General features: G+C 36.1%; 3 protein-coding genes across 3 annotated transcripts; 2 read left to right on the top strand and 1 right to left on the bottom strand.

Annotated features, from left to right (window-relative positions):
* Nucleotides 1-2,825: 2,825 nt before the first annotated feature.
* Nucleotides 2,826-5,183, top strand: CBG17161 (the record flags this gene model as incomplete). The annotated part of the gene is made up of 6 exons (XM_002644137.1): nt 2,826-2,897; nt 2,945-3,022; nt 3,071-3,149; nt 3,488-3,594; nt 3,684-3,784; nt 5,066-5,183. 6 exons carry the CDS (start codon nt 2,826-2,828, stop codon nt 5,181-5,183), a joined length of 555 nt encoding a protein of 184 aa, XP_002644183.1.
* Nucleotides 5,184-5,613: 430 nt separating this feature from the next.
* Cbr-erd-2 lies at nt 5,614-7,632 on the bottom strand (the record flags this gene model as incomplete). The annotated part of the gene is made up of 6 exons (XM_002644138.1): nt 5,614-5,651; nt 5,869-5,966; nt 6,791-6,945; nt 7,183-7,341; nt 7,387-7,487; nt 7,542-7,632. 6 exons carry the CDS (start codon nt 7,630-7,632, stop codon nt 5,614-5,616), a joined length of 642 nt encoding a protein of 213 aa, XP_002644184.1.
* Nucleotides 7,633-10,493: 2,861 nt separating this feature from the next.
* On the top strand, nt 10,494-11,216 carry CBG17163 (the record flags this gene model as incomplete). Its single annotated transcript, XM_002644139.1, has 4 exons — nt 10,494-10,635; nt 10,679-10,833; nt 10,879-11,037; nt 11,091-11,216. 4 exons carry the CDS (start codon nt 10,494-10,496, stop codon nt 11,214-11,216), a joined length of 582 nt encoding a protein of 193 aa, XP_002644185.1.
* Nucleotides 11,217-22,354: the final 11,138 nt, after the last annotated feature.

The raw sequence follows: 22,354 nt of genomic DNA, 5'->3' as shown, positions 1-22,354 counted from the left end.
GCTCCTTTTTCTAAAATATTATGGTGTTTCAACGTTAGATTTTACTCCCATCCCCACGTCTCTCTCGCTAAGAAGCTTTTATCACTTGCTTAGGTAATTTCTTTAGCTTGTTTTTTATAATTTCTTATTTTCAAGTAATGTAATGCTCCCACTGTCTAAATCGTTTCAATCAAAAGTTTCACCGCCAGCCAGTAAATCAAAACTCCACCCATTTTCTAAAAGTCAGTAGTTAACTGAATCGGTTCTTTCTTTTCTAAACCCCTAATTTCACATGTTGCCTCTTTTAGGCAAAACGCTTGGTTTTAATTCTTTTCTTTGCCTAAAAATACCAATTATCTATCCCATACCCAGTTCCAACCCCATTTTCCAACCCATCTTCCACATTCAAAATGTTATTGGCGCCTATTTTTTCTTCCTTTCTGAAATTCTTGCAAAAGACTAAAATGAATAGAATTGGTCATTCTCCTGGAATCGTTTCGTCTTCTCCTTTTTCTTATTTTTATGATTTTTTAAATTGTTTTCTTTCCATTTTTCCTTCCCATCCCATTCTTCTCCTACTTTTTCTGGAAACTTGTCGTGCTGCGAACTGGGAAAATCACTTTTTTCTTTTTGTTTTGTTCTTTTAAATAAACTGCAAATGCTTCGCAAAAAAAACTTGAGCCCCTAAAGTGTTTTTGTATTCAAGACTACCAACAAAAGTGAGCAAAACTCAAGAAAGAGTGGAGAAAACATCTGGTAGATAAAATAAACAAAATGTGAATGAGATGAAATGGGGAGAGAGAATGCTCAATTCTCCGCCAATCACTCTTCAATATCACTTATCTCTTTGATTTGCAAGAAGATCAAATGTTTCTTCATTTATCCTTCCGTTTTTCTTTTACACATGTTTTGGCATCAAAGAAAACACAAAAACTGAATTATTCCTGGAAAAAACCACAAATTTCAAAAACTGCTATTGTTTACAGAAGTAAGAAGAAATACTTTTGCTTTTCTGAAAAAATATTTTTTTGAATGTTTCTTATCGGCGAATTTTTCGTCTTGGAATTGGTTTGATCTACAAAGCAAGGATATGACATTGCTTCAGTCTCGTTCGGGCTTTTAAGTTTGTGGTTTCGAACAAGGAATTGTTAAAAAGGCTAGTGATCACATTTTTACCAAGAAATCTGGATTTCGTTCAGAAAATATCTAGAAATTATCAGAATCCATATTCGCTTTATTTTGTTTTCGGGCAGGTCTTTCTAAAACAAAAGAAAATTTTCAGATGCCAGACTTTTGCTAATTCGACATAATTTGGAAAAATCTCGATATTTGAATTTCTAAAGGTCTTTTAAAATGTGAAAAATTTAAAAAAATCTTACCAGTTTATAAGTTTTTGATATCTCTTCCGAAAAAAATGTGTTAACATTGAATTAAGAAATAATTTTCACGAGATGATCGGAATTCGAACATCTTCAAAAAAAATGTGAGTTCAATATTGGCAAAAAAAATTTCTGTACCGTAAAACATGTAATAGAAGGGCTTCCAAACTATCAACGTTGACATCAATTATCTTGATACCTGTGAAAGATATAGGAAAAATTGTTTATCATAATATCAGAACTGTCCGTTTGTCCGTTGGCATGTTTTCGATATCTTGCATAGGAATTGAGAAAATTGAGATTGAACTTGGGGGCTTTTCTATTACAGGTTTTACGGTATTTTAATTTTTAACTTCAATTTCATTCATCCACTGAAGGGTATGATATCTCTTATACGCGAAGAACGTATTTTCAACGTAACTAAGTTACTCCTCAGTTTTTTCCGATTTTTAACATTCCCTGTATTCAGAAAGTCCCCATACTGTTAAGTTTAAGCTTAATTATCTCAATTCCTATGCGAGATATCAAAAATGTGTCAACTAAGAAACATTTATGATATTATCATAAACAATTTACCGATTCACAACTTTTTTATTTCTTTGACAGAAACCGAGATAAATTGACTAAAATGTAAAAGTTAAGTGAGGACCCTTCCATTAGAGGTTCGGGATTAGTATTTTTGTTAGTTTTTTTTTCCGATTCTGGAAGATCTTGAGTTTTAGTTCATCTCTTTTTTAATTCCAATAAACTCTGAACATTAGCTTTCAGAACATTTCTATCTTCTCTTTTCGTAGTCGACCAGTTTTCAAACCATATCGAGACCACAAAAAATTACTTTTTTTTCTGAATTCTTCTCTTCCTCTGCGGCAGTTCCGTTTTTCCAATCACTCCCGATTCACAAAAATATGTCCCATCCAAACCAAAAAAGTCAACGAGCAAGTCGAACAAATTCCTTCCATTCAAATCTCAAACGACTCTCCATAGTTTTCAATGCTCCGTTTACCCTCTCTCTCTCTCTCTTCCCATCAGATAGGACATGAGATATGAGAAGCGACGGCGACGGGGCTTTCCAAAACCAGAAACTGAATTGAAAACCACTCGTAGTTGGGTCCGGGGGTCTCCACCAATAATGAGCTGCCGACGACTGCTCCAACTCTTGTCGGTCCATTCCGCACTCTTCGTTTTTCATCCGAAGGGGTGGAAGCAGGAGAAGACGTAGAAGAAGAAGAAGACGACACACGGGGCGGCGCCCTCTTTTTGGCCCCCGAATCTCAGCGATATGTGTATGTGAATTGTGTATGCTCGTCAAGTTTTGGGACCGCTTTTTGGCGCTCGTGCCCCTGTCCCCCCGTTTATTTTGTCGCCTTCTTTTTCTTCAAATCGAATTCTTTTTCTTGATTTCTTATAGATGAAGTTTTATTTCAGGCAGTGCGGCACCATCGTAAGATCTGGCCAAAAGCTGTAAAAATGACCGTACCCGATGACGAAAAAGAATTTGTGGACCAAATTTTGGTGGAGCACAATACACGAAGAGAGAGGGTGAGCCTTTTTTAATTTTACTCTGTGCGTGAATCATTAAATCTCAGCACAACGCTCCCGACTTGGAATATAGCGAAGAGTTATCCGAAATGGCTCAACAATGGGCTGAAAAATTGGCCAAACAGGTATTTGTTATAATTTCTAAAATTCCTTCAAGTCTTCTCATCTTCCAGGCGCATATCTCATTCAGTGAACTGAGTGGTGTCGGTGAGAATATCACGTTTTTCCCTCCGGATATTGATGCAGAATCAGGTATATTTTGAACACTTCTCCTTTCTTCTTATTTGTATTTGCAATTTGAAATCAGTACATTGTGAAAAAAAAAGTTAGAGAGATGGGAAATCTATCAAACTGAAGGCACGACGCAAGCCAACAGAATTGAATTTGTGGACTTTCGAAAGCAACGAACCAAAACACTCTTGCGTCTACCTCTAGTCTGTGCTCAATTTCCAAAGTGATTCTGGCTTCTGATCAGTTCCTAAACTTTCAGATAGAATTCAGCTACTGTTCATATATTTTACTCTTCTCCTTCTATTTATATCGTTTATTTTAATTCTCTTCCCATTTTTTCTCCACATCATCTTTTTTAGTCGTCGAGCATTGGTATCAAGAGCACGAAAAGTACGAGTACGAGACGCCGGGGTGGCAGACTGGAACCAATTACTTTACACAAGTTATATGGCGATCCACAAAAGAGGTAATGCGATCCCTTCTCTAGAAAAACATAAAAACTTGAGAGAGAAACCGGAAATTAGAGAGATCCGTCGCCCTATTTTTAAATTTTAGATTGGTGTCGGGTGTGCATATGTGAAGAAGTCGCACGAAAACGATGAAGATAATACTTCTTGCTCAAATGGAAGTGTTTGTAAATCGATGACATCGTTGAGGTGAGAGAATTGTTCAGGATAATACAGTAATTAAAAATTTTTGTCTTGAAATTTGAATATTTTCTTCAATAGAAGATCACCCATATTGTCAACTTTAAACTCAATTATCTCGTTTTTCGTAAGAGATATCAAAAATCTGTCAATTGGCAAATTACTTATCATGATACTACCTAAATTTCATTAGTGAGTAAATTATGGATATCTTTCACAGGAATCAAGATAATGGAGCTCAAAGCTAGTTTACATGAGCTTACTTCAGAGGAAATAGGGCGGCTTTGTTTTGAAAACCCTTTGGTTAGCCTCCAGATCTGAATGAAATGAATTATGAAAAACTCAGGAAACTTAAACAGTATACAATCTAAAGTTAATTCTTCAGTTTTTTGGCATGTTATCATTCTGATCATATCGCAAATGCTCTAAAGTGCACAACGCCGCAACATAGTTTTATGTTGAGCCAAATTATCTCAATTATTAATAGGAATATCGGATTTATTATTAAAATTATCACTTACATGATTTTTGAAATTTTTAAAAATATTTGAAATAAATGAGCTCATAAGGCAATCTGAGGGTGGCGTTCGGTTAGAGCATTAGAGCGTTCGGTTAGAGCTTATAGGTAAAACTACCGTGTATTTGAGTCAATTTGTCTCGGTTCTTGTAAAATTTATCCAAAATTAGTCGACTAGCTAAATATTATTGATATCATAATTAAAATTTTGTTAGGTGACCAATTGTTGATACCTCTTATAGGAAATAAGATAAATGGGCTCAAAGTTGATGGTCTGGGGGACGTTCTATTAGAGTGTTTACCGTATTTTAATAAAACGTAAACTATTGTTTCTGTTTGAATTGGATGCATGTTCATTACTATGTTATTGTTATGTTTTTTGAAAGCATAAGAGCACACTACCTATCGACATTGAAAACAAGGTCAAAATTGTGAATAAAAGAGAAACTAGAAAAATATTATTTAAAATGAGCTGAAAAAAACGATAGCTCATTTTCGTGGTTTGAAAAATGTTCAACGAATTTAACTGAAAAAAATTATTGGTGATATTATTGTAAATAATTTTTCCGTTGACAAATTTTTGATATCTTTCACAGAAGTGGAGATAATAGAGCTTAAAATTGACAGTTTGAGAGGCTTCTAATAGAGGAAATTCGGTATTTTGTCTATTTGAGTGTTTAAAACTCTTTGAATCTCTCATTTCTTTGCTCTAAATAGTATATATTCAATTTTGTTTAAAAACATATCTAATCTTAAAGTTCATTCAATTTCAGTAGCAATGGAAAACTAGCTGCAGAAGGTGACAAGGTGATTGTTGCATTTTATCGTCCCGCTGGCAACAACAATCGATCCGGGCAGTTTGCCGCAAATGTCTGGAAACCAATTCACTAATTTTTCACCAATTTTCCATTTCCTACAAACCATTTGACACATTCATTTGATTGTTTCCGTAAAAAGAATACGACATGTTCTTAATTGTAAACACAAACACTCGATTTCCAAAGAAAAAAAATACTATAAATAAAAGCATTATTTTTGATTACTGTAATAAATAATAATACAATAATAAATAGCTTGGTTCTACAGTTATGCCTGAGAGCACCGAAACGGTTACAAAGCAAACACAATATCACCTTGCGCAAGAGAGAAAAAGAGCCGAAAAAAGAACAAAGAAATAGAGAGAGCTGATTTTTAGCAAGAAAATACATTATAACAATTGTTGTGAAAAATAACCCTTCAATAAAAAGAAATCATAACATTTGGTGAGAAAAAAAAACAGAAACAAAATGATAATTACTGGAGTTGTGTGGGCGGTCCCATTTTAGGCTGACATCTCGAATTGGCGGTTGGATTGGATGACTGAAAAAATTAATTTTGAGAATGAGCAGCACTTTTTGATAGTTTTATGATTGTTTGAATGCTAAGAGCCAGTTTTACAGTGCAAGCAGCAATTATCATATCAACATAGACCAGATATGCACGGACAGTCTACTTGGATAGGCACGAACAGTTATCCGTTATCCGAGTGTGTCAGAATAGAATGTCCGTGCATTTTTGATATGGACCAATAACGTACCACGGGTGATGTAAAGGTAGAAGAAATCGGCGTAAAGGACGGTCTGGACGATTCCGGCGACAACGGCGATTGGGTCAAAGAAGCTCTCGGTGTAATATCTGAAATAGAAAAAGAAGTTATTTTTGGAAGTAAATTTCATATTTTTCAAGACATCAGAAAGTACAGAAATCTTCAAAAACTCAAATAAGTCCAATGTGACTGCTGTAGCGCTCATTCCATAAATCACCAGGTTTTCATTTTTTTTCCAGTTTGCCCATTAGACGGTTTTTTATGGTTCCCAGTCACCACCGGAAGCTCTTCCATTACAGGTGCCCTTCAATTAGAGAGACCGTCCTCTTTTTTTGCCGTTTTTCAGAAATCCGGTGAATTTTTGTTCAAAATTAAAAAATCTCTCTTTTTCACCAAAATTTAGCAAGTTTTGAGCAGACAAATGTTTCAACTAATTTTTATGATATTGTGGAATTTCCAAAATATTTTTTCACTTTGAACGGTTGGGAATTTTGATTTTCAAACGACACATTTGGAAGGTAGTCCTTCCGTTTTTTCTAGTCTGCCTCGGAGGGCCCTTTCATTACTGGATCCCATCCATTGAAAAAGCCCTTCTAATACAGGCTTTGTCCTATTTCACTTTTTGATTTTTTTCCAACTCAACTAATAGCAACTTGAATATTTTTCCTGGCGAATAGGCTTCAAAGCAAACCTTCCTAGATGAATCTATGCAAAACCTGGTGTTTGTCCTCTATAAAACCGTTTTCACTTATATGATCAAGCTGGGCGCGGATCACGCTACAAACATCTTCCGATCAAAATTCTATATGCAGCCGGTTTTCTCTGATCCTCTCTTCGACCAGGAGAAAGATCTGGATAAGTTTACACAACTGAGCCGATGACGTGGAAGCCTAAGTTTTTGCCCAAAACACACCTGTAGACCCAGTTGAAGATGTAGAGGAATCTGTAGGATCCGAGGGCAAAGAGGTAGTGAGCAGTGATGGTTTCGGCGTTTCCGGTACGGGAGAGCATAAAGAGTTGTGGCATGATGGCGACGGCTTCCAGGTAGATCGAGAAGGTCCACATAACCTGGAAAATTGATTTGTCAGTTTTCTGAAGTTTCAACTAAGCTGCGACTGTCGAATTTTGCGCGCTGGTTGGTCAGCTGGCAAACCATTGCCTTGGGTCCCCGCAGATTACCACCATTTTTGCCCAAAATGAATATGAAGCTCTCTCAACAGGCTGAAGCGCTCCAACATTGCCTAAATAGCGCTAAGCCCATACTTTCGCCCAAAAGACGCGAGTCGCAATCGAGAATATACTCACCTCCATGAACATAAACTCGTGGTTGATGATAAGAGCTAAAATGATGCTTGGGATGACCAAGAACTCAATGCGGAAGGTGTCATTGTTACGATCGTAGGTTGCCTTGAACTTCACCCACATGAGGTAGACGGTTCCAATGGATCCAGCAAGGAAGAGAACCTGGAGTTGTTTGTTTAGGTATTGATTTTTGAAAAAAAAACATACCTTCATTACGGTGTTGTAGAGGGAGTAGAAGCTAGTGAAGAGATCCAAGTATCTGGTGAAGAAGGTAACGGCGAAGAGGATCTGGGACCGGCCAGAGATTCCTGAAAAATAGATGAAAATTTGTTAATTTTTGTCGAAATTCGATAAATACTTACCTTCGCAACTGCGCGACTTCCATATCTTGAGCAGGAGAATGACGATAGCCACGGCGTGAGCCAAATCGGCCGTAATACGGAATATATTCATGGTCTCTACAAAAGAAACTGCAAAACACTAAATTGAGAAGCCGCCCTGTCTCTCTCTCTCTCCAAGAAACTATTCGGTCCAAAAGTAGGGCAAGCGGTGCGCAGAGGACGAGACGTAGAGAGGGAAGAGGTCAGAGACAGAGAGACAAAAATGCGAGCTGTTCATCCACGTCACACAGTGTTGAGGCCGATGGTCTCGAAGCGACGGTGTCTGCGTCTCTGGTGGGGGCAACGCTACGCGGCACTCTCGCAGACTCCAACACATGTGCCAGGCCAGTTCGTTTGCGATGAGAGAGGGAGGAAGAGAAGACCGTGGCCTCTCTTTTTCTTCTCGCTGTACGCTTACCTCGGACAAACGGCCTCGTATCTGTTAGAAGAGGATCTCGGAGAACGACTGAGAGAAAAGAGAATAGTAATGGGCCAATATTCCGGAGTACACAAATGAGATGGGGTGATGTCGGCTAACGGGTGACGAGAGGACTTGGGTTTGGGTCTATGGATTACTGTGGAATTAAAAATACTTTCAGAACCGCGAGGTTTTAGAAAAAAAAACATATCTAGGAAGATATATTAAAAGTTGTGAAAAAAACATGAACCTTAACGGTAAAATTGAGAGCATTTCGGAGGAGAAAACCATGAATAGAACATGTTCTTTCAGTTCTCAAAGATCAGTGTTGTTGTATTTTGGAATTTGTGTTTGAATAGTCAAAGAATAACAACCGGAATTGACGTTTTTCCGAGTCTGATCGATTACTGCAAAAAAAACAACAAATAATGCAAACTGTGGGGCAATATACCGTATCTCCTATAGTTTAAGCCACCTCCAAACTTTGAGCTCTTTTATCTCGGTTTCTGTGGAAGGTATCGAAAAGTTGTCAACTGATGAATTATTCATCATATTACCATCTAATTTTTATCTGTTGGCAATTTCGATGATATCTCTCTTACATTTAGTAACCAAGATAATTGAGCTATAAGGGCACGTATAAAGTGAGCTTCTACCAGAGCAAATGCGTTATAAAACAAAAGTTGTGTTGCAATCTGAAAAACAACGACTGAAATTGAACTCTCAAAAAAATAATTTTGAAAATTCAATTTAAAATTAAAACAGAAGAGAGATAATTCGCATTTTCAAAAGAATACATTAAGAAAATTCAAATTTTCAATTGTTCTTCTTCAAAATTATAGAAACTCCCAGTTTCAGTAACCATGTATACCGTAACTCTCTATCAAAGGCCACAAAAACCGTCAACTTTGAGCTCAATTATAATGACTCCTAAGAGAAATATCAAAAATGTGTTACTTGATAAAATGTTTGTGATATTATGATGAAAAATTCATCTTCTGAAAATGTTTTTATATCTTTTACATGATTCAAGATAATTGAGCTCAAACTTGTCAGTTCGGGTAAGCTTCTATTAGAGAAAAACACGGTGAATTATATTAATTCTTGTGAATGATATTAAAACATTGCAAACGAGGACATTTTTGTTATAACTTCACATTAGTTTAATACTTGTATATTTGTTGTGTTTTTTCCCCCAAATAACCGAGGTATCGTGAATACCGTAAACACTCTAGCAGAAATCGAAACCGTCAACTTCATCCCAATTTATCTCATATCCTGTGAACGTTATCAAAAAACAGTCAACTGAAAAGACGTTGGTAATATTATGACAAACATTTCATCAGTTGAAAAATTTTGATGTCTTACAAAGGAACCGAGATAATTGAGCTAGAAGTGCAAGAATTGGGTGATGTTCTATTTGTCTACCTATACGTACGCTTCAAACTCATTTATCTCTATTTTCGTGAAAGATATAAAAAACTTGTCAACTGATGAAATGTTCATGGTATTATGACAAAGATTTTATTAGTGGGCGAACTTTTGATATTTTCAATGCAAACCGATATAATTGGGCTTAAAATGCAAGTACGGTGGCGTTTCTATTCAAGTTTTTATCGTAATCAAACCTGTATTGTATGTTAGTGGAATACAATCAGTGAAAAATAATGCTATAATCATACATTTTTGTTCGGTGCCTTTTTCAGCCTACATTAATTCAGAACTTATAGTTTGTATGTTAAAGACTTTTATCACAACTACAAAGAAATCTGATGCACTGTTTTCATCTCTCATCCTCATGAATTTCATAGTTTCTACAGATGATTTCATAATTACTCATTGTCCGGCATTAACAGAGACCTCGTTTTCTAGCTCCTTGATGCCTCTCCAATATCCCTGACCTTCATAAAAGCAGCAACTGTGTTCAGTGGAAAACAACAAAACAAGATGACTCAGGTGTCCACATGAAATGTTATCTCACAAACATGATACCTCGAGTTCAAAGTTTCAAAGCTCTTTATCACTTTTTCAAGAGTAATTATCGCTTTAAAAAACTCGTGGACTTCCAAAACTCCGCCAGTTTTTATTCTGGAAAATTAATAACACTACATCACCCATTCGCACTTTTACAGTTTTTTCTCCAACTTTTGTTCTTTTCTCAACTCGCAAGAAGGTTGTGTAACAGAGCAAGTTATCATAGAGCCCGGCGCCAGCCCATTCTGTGAACAATTGATTGAAAAAAGAGGTTTAGTGGTGGCTCTGATGTGAAGCCAACCTTCCATCTCTCTAACAGTGTTGGTCCATTGCGTTGTAACGAATAGGTGGCATGGCGTGTCAGGGGGCTCCTGGGGTCCTCTCGTAGAGGCTGGCGACTGGCTCGTGATGAGATCCAGTTAACAGTCTCCGCCTCGGCTCAGTTGTTATATAAACCTTCGGGAGATTTCCTCTGGGTCACTTTTCCTTTTGATTTTTCAATAGGTTTCCTTAATTTTCATTTCCCAATTTTCAGATTCACCATGAATTTAAAATTTTTACTCGTTCTCTTCCTCGCAACGGCACTTCTTGTGTCGATGAGTGAAGCTGGAAAAGATCGCAGGAAGAAGCAAAAACAGAAGGAGCGACAAGAGGATAATGATGCCGACGAAGAAACTGCTGGAGGTAAGAGTGGATCGGAAATCGAATAAACTTTTGAATCTTGCAGGAAGAGGAATGGAAGAATCTGGAAAGGCCAAGGACGAGAAGGAGAGAACTTCTGTTCTGGAAAAACAAGCTGAGAAAAAAACTGATGATGATGAGTCATCATCAGAGGAAGATGAAGATGATGAAAAGAAGGACAATTCCACAGTAATCATTCGTGTAAGCAATGCATTGAAAATTTGCAAAATTATCAAAACTTTTCAGAAGAAACGTGATACTGGAGTAGCTCTCCCAACCGATGCCGCTGAAACCACTCGAATCATTCATCGTATGATTCGCGACCACAAGGAAAATACTTTTCGCGACGTCCAGAAGAGAATGATTCGCGACCTCGAAAGAAATTTGATGAAGCCTATTGGAGAGGTAATATAAATGAAAGGAATAGGTCAATGATTGTTTTCATTTTCAATTTTAAGCTCATAACGAAAAGATACAAGCGCCAAAACCCACCAACCCAAATGAAAAAGACACAGGAGATCAACGACGGAGTGCAACTGCCACTGGACAAGAAGCCGTCGGCCACTGCGTCCCCAACTATTTGAATGAATCGAGACATACACCTCAAGGATTTTGCTTTAATCCCTCTTTCTTGTCCCATCATTTTCTTTTTCTTCTTCTCGGCTCTTCATCTCATTTGTCTCATTACTAAATCATAATAATACGCATTCATGTAGAATAGTTGTTGACCAGCCGGACCGAATGAGAGAGAAAGAGATGCTTTCGCTTGTCTAATAAAATTGTTTCCTTTTGCCATTTCCGACTTTTGTAATTTATCAAGAAGAGAGAGAGAGAGAGAGAGAGAGAGAGAGAGAGAGAGAGAGAGAAAGAGAGAGAGAGAGAGAGAGCTTCATATGGAGAGCGCTATTTCTCTAAACATGATATGTTCATATTAACTCAAAGAATTCATAACAGTAAAAAAGGATGTTATATTGAAAGTTAGTCTGCAATTCACTGAACTCACTTTATTAGATCTATTCCGAAAGTCGTATGGGTTTTTTGTTTTAATTTCTAAAATTCAATTAATTTCTAAAATTCAAATGTCAAAAAATTGAAGAACACTCATTCGCTAAGGGTTTCCCAGAAATCTCCAACAATCTTCACCACTGGTTAAGCTATGAATCGATCAATCTCTGCTTTTAGTTTATCATGAAAAAGTCTCATTGACTTGATAATTACTCTCTTTTTCGCAAATTTGCCGGCGCGGCAAAAATAACTATAGAATACTTGAATGGAATATTGATTTATGATACTAATTTTTGTTTTTTTTTACCATTTTGTGAATTTTTATGTACTTTTAGTAAAGAGACATTTTGAATTTTCTCGTTTCTTTTTTTTAACTAACAAAATTAATTTTGATTTCTAAAATTTAGATAAACAGTTTTGAATTTGTGATTCAGCCCTGCCAGACCCACAAACTTTATGACAAACTAAATTAAGTCTGATGAAAGTTTCCTCTGGGAAACTAGAATGACGTACAATAAAAAAGAGGCATAACTAAAATTGTGTATTATGAAAATGATGATGTTGATACAACTTTTTTGAGCGTGTGCCACTCTATTAGAAGTTTTACAGCACCTTACTAGTCGCTTTAATCTTGTCTTTAGTAAGATGAAAGTGTGAAGAATTCTTAAATGATTGTTCGCTACCATCTCCACTTTTTTATTTCATTTCGATCATCTGTGGCTTACGGCCTCCTCCACAGTAAGAACACGGAAAAAAACCTTGCGTGCCAGGTCGTATTTGACAATCTCCTTTTTGTCGCAAAATCTAGCTTTCATCTCTGAGAGTTGTCCTTGGACCCCGTCACGCGAAATTTTGTAAGCAATCAAGCAAAGTAACGGATACTGAGATGCCCCGAAGATGTTTATTCACTGAGTGAGTGCTTTTTTCAATCAAAGACAGTCGTAAAATATGTACTTTTCACTTCTTTTCTTTACATGATGAAGCTAAATAAGGTCAGTTTTGATTTCGTATTTTTACCGGGTTGATTTCTGCGGTTTTTGTAAATTTTAAAAGAAACTTTTTTGTTATATTCAAAAGTAATACAGTTTCGCAAGATTTTCGAAGTTAAAAATTTGTGAAACACGCTTATTGTAAAGATTATAACAGAAAGCTCTCTTATTCTTGCACCTTGAGCTCCATTACATAAATTTCCATGAGAGATATGAAAAATCTGTTAACTAAAAATTGTTGGTGATGTTATGACAAACATTTTATCAGCTCACTCAGTTTTGATAACGTGCATAGGAATTGAGATATTAGAGCTCGAAGTTCAAGTACAGGGTGTTCCTCTATCAGATTGTTTACGGTATGTTTTACTTTGTCGACTAAGTAGAAATCATACTTGTGAAAAAGATGGCCGGCCCGCGGGCCGGAAAAAATTACAACTGGCAGGCCCGCTTTTTGAAAATTTGAAATTTTATAGCAAATCATTATTTTTCAAGCTTTTCTCCTTAAAGGTGGGTGGACATGAAAAAAAATAATGTTCTCGAAATTCCATTCAAAGATGCCCCTCGAGGAGTTGAACTTGTGAGGGCGATGATTGAGGGTGCGGCGCCGCTACCGACTGAGCCACGCGGGCAAAGATAAAGGCGAGGACGACAGCTGTACGCAGAGTGACATTAAGCGTTGTACACCGTGACGATAGAATGCATACTCTAGCTACAAAAAAACTACGAAAAATCTCCTGTCCCCCCAAAAATCTCCTGTACCTTTAATAAATAAAAATCCACACTAGAGGACGATTCTGTCGAAAAAAAAACTGTTTTAAAGTCGTTTTAAGAAAAAATTTCATCCTTGGCTTAATGAAGTTTGACTTTTTTGCTAAAAATGCGATTAAATTGACTTTTTCGGATGGTTGTATGCATTTGGATTAATATTTGTGCTATTAAAAATATATTGGCACATTTGAAAAGTAACATTTTCGAAAAGTTGTCCTAGGCGGGCCGAGCGGGCCGGGCCGGGCCGAGGGTTTTAAGGCAAGCGGGCCGGCCCGGCCATCCACATGTATGGTAGAAATATGGAATTTTTATGACCATAGCAGCCACTAAAAAATAATAAGGTCACTTATAGTTTAGGATTCATTCCCAAATCTCGTTTTTTAAAAAAATCAATTTTTGATTAATAATACAATTTTGTTGTTTTTTTATTGTTATTCAAAAATAAGAATCATTTGCTTCCATGACTCACTCGTATTGTCAAACAGATAAATGATTTCGAAATGATTCTTTTTTGCATTAATTCTAAATTTGCATTTGTTGATGTTCTAGCCATTTTGAGTGAAATTGTTTTCGGAAACGTGAAAAGTACTATCTTGTCTCATTAACTTAAATTAATCCTACTCATATGAATCATATACTTCGTCTACTAAATATTAATCACATAATTTGTCTACTCATGAAATCAAACTTTTAAATATTTCGATATAAATCTGAATATCAGCTTTTTTTTCTCAACGTATCATAAACACTCTAATAGTATGCAACCCCTCCCCTGACTGTAAACCCAATTTAACTCGGTTTATGTGAAACATATTAAAGAAAGATCTCTTGACAAAATGCTTTCGGTATTGTGGTGAATATTTGGTCAGTTGACCACATTTTAATATTTTCCGATGAAAATAATATTCAAAAGCTCAAATTGACGATTAAGGGTCATTCTTTCGAAATGATTACGGTATGCATTTTTGAAGACTTTTTGTTTTTTGTTATCATCTTGTTTTTGATAACATATACATTTGATTTTTGATTGTTTTGGCAAAAACATTTTTCAAAGTGTATGTTCCTTTTTTCCAAGAAACCCTTCAATCATCTTCTTCAAAGAATTAAATTCAAAGAAGCCGTCTCTTCTAATTTTTGAAATTGAACACGCTTACCAAAACCACTTGAATAGGAATCGAGTTATAACGTGACGGTCCCTCTACCTCTTTCGAGTGTTACTTTCTCCCCGCACACATTTTTATTATATATTTCTCAAAAAAAAGCATCATCCGCTTCTACATCTCTAACATTATGTATTCTGATTATAAAACTTTATTGTTGCTGGAGAAGATGATGGTTTCCGACAACACACACTCGATGAAGGCAGCAGCAGCAACAGCACATATCAATATCATTCCAAATATATATTTCTTTTTATGTCATGCATTCAAAATTTTCAACATTTCCCTTTTCTCTTTTCTACTCCGGGGCGCCCGTCGACATCCAATTCTAACTCAAAGCGTCATCGTCAACGTTGCGGTCGGGTTGGTCCGTTTTTGCGCATATGGCTGTCATTTTGAGAAACACGAAGAACTCCCCCTATGTTTTCTCTCCTGACTAGTTGGGTTTCCAATTTGGTAGCTGGGATGTCTACACTTTCCAAGAAGCCACCGAATTATTGCCCTATTCCAAAGCGGAAATGGTTTCTCTTAAACATCTTCTTCTTCTACTACTTCTTCTTTTCGTTCTCTTCCTTTCTAACTTAATTATCTCATTTTTGTGGCGTTGTCAACCGAAATTAGTAGGAGTCGCACTCAGGATGACTATTGGAGGGTGCTTTTCTCCTTCGAGCAAGAAAGAAAACGTAGAAGTCGTTTTCAAAGTCATAAGTGTTACTCGTCTTCCGTTTCGCTTTTCCTTGTTCTCCACTTCTTTCCTTTTTTCTCTTTCTCAAGCATGGACTGAAGTCATAAAATTAAAAAAGAGAGCCTGCTATATCGAAGCCTTCACTCAATTCTTTTTTGTTCACTTGAACAATTGGGTGGAAAGATGTATATTCACTTTTTCTTTTATATCCGCTTGACAAGTGTTAGATCGAACATTCGAATTTGACTTGATTTCATTTTATCGAGATTGGATTATCTATGTGACCGTTCTAAGAACTTTTAACGACTCTAAATTCCTTGTTTTTTTATAAATAGAAAAATAATTGTAATTTTTTCAAAATTAATTGCATTCATTTTTGGCAAATATTCGTGAATCGACAAAGTTTCTGAAAAACTTGAGAGAGTTAAATACTCTTTGAACTGTAAGTGGAATACATTTTAATGAATTTGCTCACTGTAATCTCAATTATCTCGTTTTCTTTAAGAGATATCCGAAATTCGCAACTGATAAAATGTGTATCATAATATTATCAACATTTTATCAGCTAGCTGATTTTTGTTATCTTCTACAGAAATTGGGATAATTAAGCTCAATACGGTGGCGGTCTACATTGATAATACTTTTTTGTGGTAGACTACAAATCTTTTTCACTCAGAAAAATTTTGATGCTGTTATGCTGACACTAAAATCCAGAGCTGTGGCCGAAGTTTCCACAACGACCATTACAGTAACTGATAAACATTTTAATTTTCAGGATTTTTTCTCGATTTTTTTTGTATTTTCAGTCAACTGTTAAAAACTTTCTGGAGGAAATTAAAGAAGGCCAGACACCAAAAAAAAAAGTTTTGCTGATATTTTGCATAGAGAACCCCCATGAGGGGTTGAACTCATGACAGGCAGCTCAGGGGTACAGCGCCGCTACCGGCTGAGCTACGGGGGCGCGAAGGCGCCTGACGACCGATGGTCTACATAAGCGCGGCGCGATTTCGTCCCCCGAACTGTCCCGCGAAATTTTTGCTGTCTCGCCTTTTTTAACAAATGAAAGAAACGAGAGAAAAATTGAGGAAATGAAAAAATTTTAAATCTACTGTAGTTTTCATTTTGAGACCTTTGGCCACGCCCACTAAAGTTTCTTGTTCACAACGTTTTTTTGAAACCAATTTTTGAAAACCGTTAAAACATTTCCTTTCTCATCTCAAATATTTTGGGAAAAGCAATTAGAAACTTTTCCCATTATAAATGCGAAAATGCGTTTTTTTCTGACTGTTTATGTGCCTATAAGTTTCCATTTTTCTGTTTGAAAAAAGCGCGAAAAATTGATAGATTTTTGGAAAATTCCTGTAACTTGGTTCATAATTCAATTGGAAAATTTCTTTTAAAAGTTTCCGTATTCCCTAAATTCACCTACACTAAAAATGTATTTTCATCATCGCTACTAGACTTCTCCGGTTACACAAAGATCACCAATCAAGTGTCGGTTGAAATATTATCTGAACGAAAAACGTCTCACCATCCGTCTTCTTCCTGATAGCCCCACTCGCTAACATCTTTTGCTGGTACCTTCTATCTTTCAAACGAACAGATCTCGGGGACTATCAGTGGCTGACAACAAGCACCCAGTCCATCCAATAGCCTTGTCTTACTCTCGCTTGCTTTCCCGGGTCCGCCGCCACCCGTCAAATTTTATCACGAAATTGTTTATTTCTCCACACTCACTCAACTACAGGGTTTTCGAGCAGCTGTTTACTTCTCTCGGTTTTTTGTCTTCTTACAATGAAAGGAAGATCTCTTGTGTTGTTCCATGGGACGACATTCTTGCGTACCCGTTTTGATATCATCCCGAGAGCCGTTCGCGAGCCGACAGGGTATTTTTTTTCTTGAGACAAAAAAAACGACTTTTGTTTTGTTGCATTTCGAGTGAAAATGAGAACCTGAGTAGGTGGCAAGTATTTTGTGAGGAACTATCCCCCTTTTCTGAGGAGAACCTCTTTTTTTAGTTCTTCAGTGCAACTTTTTCTTTTTGTTTTGTTTAATTAGATCGAACAGTCTAAAAGAGCAATATAAAAAAAAACATATGGCGACAGTTTTTCTAATTCTTGTAAAATAGAACATCTAATGATTTTTCGTTCTCTTCCGAACAGAACACTCTATTTTTTATTTGTTTTCTTCACAAAAACACCCTTTAACTTCCATAAATTCGGAAACTGAATTTGGAACGGCTCTTAATCCTAGGATCATTTTTGACCAAATTCCATGATTTTCTGTAATTTCGCGACAGTCAAATAATTAAAAAATTTCATTTTTTTTCTTGATTGTAAACGAGGAATTTTGAGCATTCCTTTTAATTTAGAATTCAGAATTTTGAGTTTTCTGTTTCTAGCTTTTTTGTCCTCGTTTGAATTCAATGTCCTTGTTTCTAAAAAATGGACAACTTTAGTTTCTGAAATTTGTTTCATTTTTTTCTGTTTTTAAAATTCAAATTTCAACTCTTTATTTTCAGTTCTGAGGGATTTGGAATTTCTCTGTTTTTCTGAAACGTTTAGACATTTTTTCTAATTTTTTGGCTCTATCGCAGTTAAGGGGTCCCCGAAAAAATGAAGAGTGATGTTTAGTCTCCTATACTTTCTGGATAATTTCAAAATATTTTTTCTTTTTATTGAATTTTGGGAAATTGTTTTGAAGTGATGAATAATAGTAGTGAGTCATTTTTGTGGCGAATCATATTTTGCCCTCCATAAACAAGCAAATAAAAATTCCATTACTAATCGAAAAATGATTGAACGTATCGCGAATGTTCATTCCGGACTGTTATTCTCACTTCAGACCATTTCTAGGACCCGATATGATTATACAGATTCCTTGTGACTGATTTTAGTTGAACATTAATATCTTTCAATGTGATTTTCCCAGTTTCGATTCTATGGTTTTTGGCCTGTTTGATAGCTTTACGATGTCTTTTACAAAGAATTTGTGTATCCCAGAAAAATAAAAAAAAATCAGATTTTTTTTGAAAATTTTATAATTTTCAATTTTCCCACCCATGTTCAAAATACAGTTACTTTCAAAAAAAAATTTTCGAGCTCTCAAAATTCTCTCCTCTTTTATGAAGTGTTGCCAATTCAATTTGCCAGAACTTCTTCATTTCTGAAGTGTCGCATCCGCTTCTCTTGTCTCCCTCACCATTTTTTCCATCTCCAGACATAACATCTATTTTCCCTTCACTGTCACTCTTTCTTCGTCAATACAGAATACTTGAATAGGTGTTCCGTAATAGTGCTCTTTTCAATTTACAAATCGTTTTTGGTGCTGTCAAAGTAAAATGTTTGAATATTGATATTGGTCACAGACATGTATACCTTTTTGGAAGAGAGAAGGCTCAAAAAATGTTTTTATTCCATATGGTGTGCTTGCTGCTAGAGCCCGGTCCTTTTGTCGTGTCTTCCGGTACTCTGCTTTTTACCTCTGACCCTCTCTAACCAAATCTTCATCTTCTTCTCGTTCATTTTCTCATTACCGCATCCTCTTTTGACTCCGACACGCGCCCTCCCATTTTGTTTCCTCCCATCATCGTTTCCTTTTTCCGGTGCTCTCATTTTTCTCATATATATCCTTGTGGATTAGATATGTGTTTCCGAACCTAAATTTAATGGGCGGCCACCCCTCCGAGATTTGATTATATATTGTGTTGTTGGCCAGTGATCCAATCTTTTTGGGTCTATGTGCGATGTGGGCTTGATCATATAGCACAATTTACATTTTTCTCAGGTTCGAAAAATCAAACGCAATTGATTGTGTTTAACTTTTGAGCTCCATCCAATATTTTGTTTCGGTTTAATTTGATTTTGCCAATTTTGAATTATAAAAATCAGGCAAAGATGTTGTGAACTTTCAGAATATCAACTCCTAACTATATTTTTGCATAAAATCATTGTTCCGTTTATATAGAACTTTGCAACTGGCTTGCAAGTTTATAGTACTCGGCTATAAACAAATCGGTTTCCGATTGGAGAGAAATCGGAAATTTTCACTTTTCCGATTTTCAACAATTGTAAGTGTCGATGGATATTTCAATATTTTTGAGATTTTGACTTTTTCGGACTTCAGAACAACTCTTAAAATTGACTACAAATTTTTTTTGTTTTATTTCAAAGCTGGTTCTGACCAAAGTTATTTACTACAGTGGAATCTGTAAAAACATTTGTAGAATTACATAAAAATAGAATAATTTTCAAAATTCTTGAAAAAATCTTTAAAATCTCGTTTTGCATTCATTTCTTGAAACTCCTAAAAATTAAAAAAAAAAAGTGGAATTTTGTCTAAATTCCAGAAACCGACCAACCTGAGATTTTTTCGCGAAGTTTAAAGTAATTCAATTACGCAGTTTTGCAAACATTATTCAGAGACACACCTAGGAAATAATTTCTACAGTAGTCCAAATTCATAACTCAAAAATTCGTGTTTCAGGAATTTTTTGATTCAAACCTTTTTTGAAAGTAATTATGATTTTTTAAAGCTTTAGATTTAATTCTACATACCGTGAATGTTCAAAGCTTTACCGATACGTGCATATTACTATCTCAATTTCTCTGATAAATATAAAAAAACAGGTCTACTGAAATAATATTTTTCCTGAAAAAAACAACATTGCGTCAGTTGACAATTTTCATACCTTTTACAGGTATCGAGATATTTGAGCTCAACGTTGAAGGTTTGGGTGGGCTTCTATCAAGGAAAATACGGTAGTTCAAATTCACAATTGTTTTGTACAGTAATGCTCCATTTGACCCTACGTGTTTTGACATTTGTTCCTCTTTTTCCCTTTTTGCAAAAACCAGACCAGATATTAGTCATAATTTGAGACCCTGCGGTGATTGTGTTGATTTTTCCGTCGCCCCTCTTTTTCTATATTTCCTCCCTCATCCAAATGTATTGTTCCAAAAAACAGGAACATTTGCGTTTTTTTCTCTCGTCTTGACTTCTTTACCAGCATTAAAGCATTTTTTGTTCAAGTGTCCCCTTTTTCGTTCGTCCCGGTGCTCTGCTAAATGCTCTTTCAGATGCATGAATCTATGAATTTTGGCTGATGGTGGTTCTCGATTTGGATTGGCACTTTCTGTTTCTTTTTGAAGACGTTTGTTCCCAATTTTTCGTTCTCCACCCCACCAAATATCATTTGTTTATTCCCTTTACCGCTCCCCTCTCGCCTACCCCAACCCACAACATATCCCACTGGTTGCTCATTTTTCGAGTAGAGACTAATGGACTACTAGAAAATGAACAGGAAAATGAAAATGGAAGAAAGCAAGGAGACACGAAAAAGGATGAAGACGGCGGGGCAAAGAATCTCTGTTTGGCTCCCCATAAAGAATGACGCCGTATAAAAAAAAAGTGCCGGGGGATTGTGGTGGTCTTGAGAGGTGCTTACTTAGGGATGAGAGGAAATAAAATGGGGACGGGTACATCCAAGGGGAGGGGACAACTCGACAAATCTGGATGTGGGAACCAAGGCGAGAAGTCACAGAAATTAACCAAAACGTTCTCGTCTTCATCCCTGAGCCGATCGTGAGAATGAGGATGGGGTCGGGAGAGACTAATCGAAAAAGGGCCCACTAAGTTTTTGTAGCCGGACCGCCTCTTCTTTTTTCTCATTCTCTTCTTGCCTTTTTCTTGTTTCCGGAATAGCGTCTACACCTCAATATATTCTATTGTTTTCGACTTTCTTAATTAGTTCTCCACCCATTTCCCCCATGGGACTAAGCGGAGGAGCAGGCGAAGCGCATCATCATGTTGCTCCTAGAAGATGCTTGGCAGTGAAAAATGAATATTGTACCTTTTTTTCCGGAAATCCTTTTCGTTATGTTTTTTTGTTATTCCTCTTCACAATAATCTATCACAATTCGGTTACCTTGTTAGCAGTAGCCGCTTTCGGGACTCAAGACAAATCTCCTCCATTTTTTGTGTTTTCTTCTTTTTTCAACATGTTTTCTTCTCGTTCTCATTTCCTAGGATGAGTATGCTAATCCAGTGTTTTTTTTTCAGGAACGTTCTTCTTTTTTCAACCCAAATTTTTCACAAGTTCAAAAACACCACGTCGTGGTGTTAGTCAAGGAATCAAGCTGAAACGCACACAGGACCTCATCTCGGTGCATGATGCCGATTATGTGTCATCGCAGCATCAGGCGAAGGTGGGTTTGAGAGAAGATTTGGTTTTGGGATATATTATGGTAGATTGGAGCATTTAATTGTAGAACTGAGACTTAGATAAAAGGGTTGGGTGGGAAAATTGAAAATTGTGAAGGTAGAAATTTAAAAAAATCAAGAATTGAATGGGTAAAAATACGAATGGCTGAAAAAATTTGAACAAGTTACGAGCAAAAAAAATCACAAAAAAATCAAAATGAAAGTCAAAATCCCCGAAGAAATCATTTCAACTCGAAAAAAAAGCTGAAAGTTAAAATTTATTATTCTTTTTCATCGGCAACGAATTTTACGACTCAAAGTTGATTACAAAGTGCATCGACGGTCCAGAAGCGAACACAACAAAAGGTTTTTTTGAAAGATGCATGCGCCTTCTATACCGTACTCCAAAATTAACTTATTTGGACCAACTATTGTCTGCTATTTCACTTCTATAAAGAAATACGTTTAAAAATCCCTGAAAATTTGTAAGAAAATCAACAAATTGCGAAAAAATATTAAAGATGAAAATAGTATACTTTTGGGATACGGTATTGCAGGCGCATGTATTTATTCAAACAAAGGTTCACTTTTTTGCTACTGATTGACGTTGCGTTTTTTGAATGAGTTTTCAGCCTGACGATTTGTCTTAGCCTGATTAAAACAACATTTTGACGATACACTGAAGAAATGTAAAAATAAAAATTAAACATTTGCATAGGATCTGGCTTCTGGTATCGTTCAGCCATGAGCAGTTTGATTTTGGAAGACGCATTTACAGTTTTGAGAGTTCATAAACTTTGTGATTGATTTCTCACTATAATCATATAAATTTCAAGTGTTTAGTTCATTATCAAGTCCAGCATTGCCCGAAACAGAAAAAAAAAACCACAAGATCGAACTTTCAGAAGGCGTTG

Source organism: Caenorhabditis briggsae (genome assembly GCF_000004555.2).
Source record: "Caenorhabditis briggsae complete genome, chrX, whole genome shotgun sequence".
NCBI lineage: Eukaryota > Metazoa > Nematoda > Chromadorea > Rhabditida > Rhabditidae > Caenorhabditis > Caenorhabditis briggsae.
This window is presented reverse-complemented; position numbering and strand designations above follow the sequence as displayed.